At 33.2% G+C, this 6,000-nt stretch overlaps 1 protein-coding gene across 1 annotated transcript in view; it reads left to right on the top strand.

Moving 5' to 3' along the window:
- Positions 1-235: 235 nt before the first annotated feature.
- emc2 (ER membrane protein complex subunit 2) overlaps positions 236-6,000 on the top strand; it is a 29,607-nt gene continuing 23,842 nt past the window's right edge. Inside the window, exons 1-3 of the mRNA XM_081388999.1 lie at positions 236-402; positions 1,583-1,696; positions 4,207-4,271. Of these exons, the coding sequence (XP_081245125.1) occupies positions 363-402; positions 1,583-1,696; positions 4,207-4,271 (219 nt within the window). The 5' untranslated portion in view covers positions 236-362. The remainder of the gene's footprint in view (positions 403-1,582; positions 1,697-4,206; positions 4,272-6,000) is intronic.

Here is a 6,000-nt window from a genome sequence, read left to right as displayed (position 1 = left end):
TTATTGCTTTTTTTATCAAAAAAATGCAGCCTTGGTGAGCAGAAGAGACTTCTTTTAAAAACATAAAAAATCTTACCGATCTAAAACTTTTGACCAGTAGTGTGTGTATATATATATATATATATCCTTCAAACTTCCCCATTATCTTTATTTTTATAGTAATTCGTCTTTTTTAATTCGTATTTAATAATTATTAATCATCCTCTATATAAGGAAAAAAAATATCAGGTCTGTGTTTGGAATGTTTGAATTAAAAACTGTCTGGATTTGGCCTTTGCCCTTTAATGACCCTTCTCACAGCGTTAACTCGCTACGTCACTGTCATCCACCAATCAGCTCACAGGAGGCGGAGCTAAGAAAACATGTCGTCTGTATCGGAGCTGTACGATGTCACTTGGGAAGGTAAATGACTCTGTTTTCGTTAACAGCGGTTATTAGTTGATTCAGTATTGATCTGTTGCCATTCAACCGTTACCCAAGTTGAGCATTTTGTAAAGATTTGCGATCTAAATGCCTTATTTTTTGGTGCTTTTCATTAAAGACTACAACAGGCGCTCTAAGTAGCCAGTTAGCTTCTGTAACGTTACAGTTTAGTCACAAAATCTCTATTCTAGAAAGACATAATGTTATGTTCATATAATGGATTACGGTGTTTAGGTTGCAATCTGTATTTAATTATCATATTGGGATTTATAGAAATTGTCATGTTGAAATATAAGCGGAGTAACTTATTCTTTTTTTCTTTTTTATGTCTGTCTGGTCAGTTAAATGGTGATTGTCATGTTGATGTTGTCATCTACAGTCAGATAATAAAGAATGATTCAGTTCTCTTGAGATTATCATCATCTCTTATTGTTTTTATAATGTCAATCTTTTGTTACCATTGATCTGGCATTCTAATATACTGCAATAATGCAGATTTAGATGAACTAGTGTTGTCAAAAGTACCGACTAACACGAACGTTACCTGACATTATTAATAACTGATACGAGATATTATGTGTTTGGCTCTTTAAACATGAGATCAAATATGTCCCACAACTTGGTTTCTTAAATAATGCTGCTATCATTAAAGAAAATAAATAGCCTACTAGTGAATATCAAATGTTAAGACAATGAAAAAATTTTCTATACAGCTTTTCACTCATATGGTTTTTCTGATTATTTGATTTCTAATGGGGAAATTGCAAAATATAAGTATTTTCTTTTATGTTCTCTGACATTTATTCAGCACTGTATGTACTTTGTGCCTTTAATTTTAAGTTGATGTGTAATTAATTAGATTTGTTTTGGCCTTTTAGTTGTTTTGATCAGAATCTGACATCATTATAATTGTTTTATTCTTATATAGACCGTTCTAAAAAGTTTTGTGTTGATTAATTTTAAGTTAAGCTATACAAAGTATAGCAGTCAGGAAACATGTCAGTATAATGGAGCACTACAGATATCTTTTTTTAGAAAAATAGGAAGATGAATAAAGAAAGTACAAGTTATATTCACAATAAATAATTGATGGATGATGAAAATAAATAAGTGATAAAGTTTCAGCCAAGGGCTAATGTGTTTCTTTATTGCATTTCAGAGATGCGTGACAAACTCCGTAAGTGGAGAGAGGAGAATTACAGGAACAGTGAGCAGATTGTGGATGTCGGTGAAGAGCTGATTAATGAGCATGCGTCTAAACTTGGAGATGATAGTAAGTACAATTACAGTAAACAAAAGCGAACTTATAAGAAGTAATAAATAATGAAGTACTTTCGGTCTCTATAGCATTATATAATTCTTAATGTTAATGGCTTTTATAATTGGACTGGTTTAGTGTGATGTCTGGCTGACTACGATCAGACGTGTTTCTTATGCACATATGGACACTAAGTGCAGCTCTTCAAAAGGATAACTGACAGATATTTAACAAATAAATAGCCTGAAACTATAACTTTTTATTGCATGGAACCATCATAGTCCTAACAAAACATTGAGGTTATATTCCCGTTAGACAGTTAATAGGAACGTTTCCTACAGCCGGCGATCTGATGTTTGACAGTAATTGTCTTGAAATTTATTAAAGGCCCTGATTTTGTTACAAAAGCTATGATTTGATGGCAGTTGTAGAAGTGATTTAAAGAGGATGAGTTTAGAGTGCAACTTCTTGGAAAGGGTTTGCTATTTAAAATGTTAGATAAAACACTCTCTGAGAAGTTGTCTTTAAATTCACTCTAAACTACTTCCACTAAAAACTTTACTTAATTCTTTTAAGATAAAATTAAATAGATAAACCTCAGTATGTGACTAGAGATGGTTTTACAGTCAGAGTAACAAAAGTTCAGTGCTGGAAATATAGTTGCATAGTCATTTGAAAATAAGCAGTTAATGGCAAATTTTTAAATTAAATATCAGATTTTCTTTTTTAATGCTTTTGCTTAAGTATTTGGATCCACTTATTTGCAAGAACAAATATATATTAAGTTGTCTCAAAATCAGCAATTTTTTTGGCATAGGTTTTGTTAACGTATAAAAACATACCGTGTATGAAGTTGCTGAAGTCTTTGAGTCGGTTATCTGACCTCTTGAACATGACTATTGCAGAAAACGGAAAAGAGCACCAATTATTTGTCCTTAAAGATCTGATAACAAAAAGACTTTTCAGCTTTTCTCTTGACATTAAAATGAGGTTAAAGTGGAAACATCAGAACATTTCAGATGGCTTAATATTTATTTGCTTTGGTCAGTTATGGGTTTCTTAGCCAGACAAGCCAGACAAGTCCTGCAATCGTGTTGTCAAACATAGCCACTAAAGCCAAGACTCTCTTCAGCAGCTAAAATCATTATCTCAGAGGTGATCCAATCCTTCATACTTGCTCTGAAATTCACTCCTATAGTTGACAATTTTCGGTTTACCAATTGGAGAAATTGGGCTGTTTTCTATTCAAATCAAATTTAGGCTTTTTTTTTCTTTCTCCATATTATTATTTTAAAACCACATGCAATCTCAAATAACTATTACTAAACTTCTTTTGGCTGTTCCTCAAATAACAACACTGCTTTTTGAGGAATCTAAGCAAACAACAGTGAAAGAGTCAAAGTTACCAAACAGCCCATAAAAAGGCTTTTACTGCAATACATATGCTCATACAAGCAATCCAAAAAAAAATTAAAATAACAATGGTTTCTAGATGGTTTCAGATTTCTAGATGGGCCTGTTATCTAATTAAGGAAAGAATAAAGCAAAGATGAGTAAAAATCTAAAAATGAAAGTCTGTGTTTTATTGATGCATGATGTCGACTTTTTACTGAAACTTGTACTTTTTGCTGTTGTGATTATTATTCGTATTATTCTTTAAAGAGCAGGGTAAATACTTTACACAGCTTGTTTTGATTGAAACCAGCTCTTAAATTGGCCGTGAAACAAGATGGTAATTATCAAAGCAAGACTTGGAATCATAAAAACAGCTCAAAAAAACTTGAGGCGTTTGTTTGCTTTGGCATATCAGTTTTTTTCTTGTTCGGTGGGATTTTTTATTGCTCTTTCTCAATTAGCACATTTGAAATCATTCAGCCGATAGACTTCGGGCATGCTTGTCAAAACACACTTGTCTGTCATGGAGCATTAATTTCATTAATTGGATCCATTAGCCAAGCCCACTAATCAGTTTTCTTTATGGTAAATAGAGCAGCTAAAGCCACTCGCTTTGTTACAATTGCCAGTTGAACGTTAAACATTGCCATCTTGGAAATGACTTAAGCATTTAATTGCAGGAATTTAAAATTCCTGTAATCTGTCAAAGTAACGACACACTTTTTGGGCCGAGACGACGATAGCTGCGCGATTTCAGCACGTAACGCATGTCATGACGAATAGAGGGTGAAATTCGCTCACCCTTTGCGGTGTTTGACTGAACTGATACATAAAACTGATGAATACGCTAAGGTTTTCTTGTCAAAATTCAGCGACTTGGTTTAGTTTGGCGAGAATTTCCGGACCGTTTCCATGAGACCTGCCAGCTCGCCCACACCCGGAGATTACGAAGACAAACTGCGTCGTTGACGGACGCTGAAGATTGTCTTTTCTAATGATACAGAGAAGAAAGTCACAGTTTGCTCGAAAGGAGTTCACGCGGGCTAGATGTTCATTTGTCATCTTCGCTACCATGTTGAAAAATAGACTTACTAATATGGTGTCACTTTATGTTTGTCTCCTGTGCTCAGTTTGGATAATTTACGAGCAGGTGATGATCGCAGCGTTGGACTGCAGTCGTGACGATCTGGCCTGGGTGAGTTTTCTTTTAAGTAACGTTCTCGCATTCTCTCATATATTCAACTGGGCACCCTACTCGTCAAGTTTTTGTTTTTGCTCATTGAAAATGCAGTTGTTTTTGGAAAAACAATTGGCTTGAGATTCAAATCAGGCATGATTTTCATTGATCAGGGATCCTGGTTGACTTGAGACACTTACAGTAGTCAGTTTCTGAGGTTCTTACCAGCAGCTAGGAAAACAGCGGGAAAAACAGTTAGATGGGTCAGCCGGGCTAAGCCACAGAGCAAACTTTCCATCCTAACCAGGAAAACATTGGATTTGTCAGTAACCATTCCTTACCAAGTCATGTGTGTAAAAAAAAAAAAAAAAAAACGGGGCCTGTTCATCTCAGTGGGAAAGAACTGGTAAAAGTAGCATCCTGCTTCTGCTTTTTATAGTAGCCAGTGTGGAATTGTGGGATACTGCTGTGCAGTGTTCTGAATTCTCACCCATGTCACTTGCAATTTTTCCCGTCTTCCCTCACAGCTGTATGGCCAACCTGTTTATCATGGCACCCACGGACAGGAAAGTTACGGTTTCATTTTATGGTTAGCAGAAACCTTCGCTGTAATATTGTCTTGTCAAACTAGTCACATCACACTTTTAAGAGTAGATCTATAAATTTTTGAATGCTGTGGATAAAAAAAAAAAAAAAATGTATGAAGCCACATTTCATCACCCCTGAGAGTTGTAGTATAATTTTCAAGTGCTCTGTAATCCAGCAGGCTTTGCATAGTCACTCAAGCTGTGGTGCAATAAATATAGGAATTTATTCTTTGGGCAAATAATCATGACTGATGTTTAAGTTAATGTTAGTTTTTTGTTGATGTTGGTAACGCTGTAAAGCCTGATATATGAAATAACAGTAAAAAAAAAGTTTTAATTGTCTATATAACCTTTAAACAAAATATCATTTTGGTAAGACTTTACAGTAAGGTCCATTAGTTAACATGAACTAAGAATGAACAATACTTCTTAAGCATTTATTAATCTTAGTTAATATTAATTTCAGCATTTACTAATATATTATTAAAATAAAAGGTTGTATTTGTTAACATTAGTTAATGCACTGTGAACTAACATGAACAAACAAGGAACAGCTGTATTTTTATGAACTTATATTAATAAATTCTGTAACAAATGTATTGCTCATTGTTAGTTCATGTTAGTTAATACATTAACTAATGTTAACTAATGAACCTCACTGTAAAGTGTTACCATTATTTTTTTTAAATAAATGCTTACTTTATTGATCGCAACAGCTGAAATACCAATCTTTTAAGTATTTTTTGTTCATAAAATAACATTTTAATTGGTTCTAGTCAAAACAATTGATGAAAACACATACATATAATTTTGTTAATTTTTTTTTTTTATAAATTAATCATTTATTGAGCAAGGATGCATTCAATTGATTAAAAGTGACTGAATTATTTTATATTGTTTCAAAAATAAATAAATGTGGTTGTTTGGAACTTTCTGTTCATTTTTGTAAAAACTGTTTTCAACTTTGAAATGTTTCTTGAGCACCAAATTAAGATTAGAATTATTCTGAATGATCATTTGACACTGAAGACTGGAGTAATAATGCTGAGAATCCAGCTTTGCCATCACAGGATTAAATTACATTTTAAAATATATTGAAATAGAAAACAGAATTATAACTAATGTATAAATATTTCACAACATTACAGTTTTTGCTGTTT

Source organism: Scardinius erythrophthalmus, assembly GCF_964197995.2.
Source record: "Scardinius erythrophthalmus genome assembly, chromosome: 16".
Taxonomy (NCBI): Eukaryota; Metazoa; Chordata; class Actinopteri; order Cypriniformes; family Leuciscidae; genus Scardinius; species Scardinius erythrophthalmus.
Note: the sequence above shows the minus strand (reverse complement) of the source record. Positions and strands in the feature narration are given on the sequence as shown.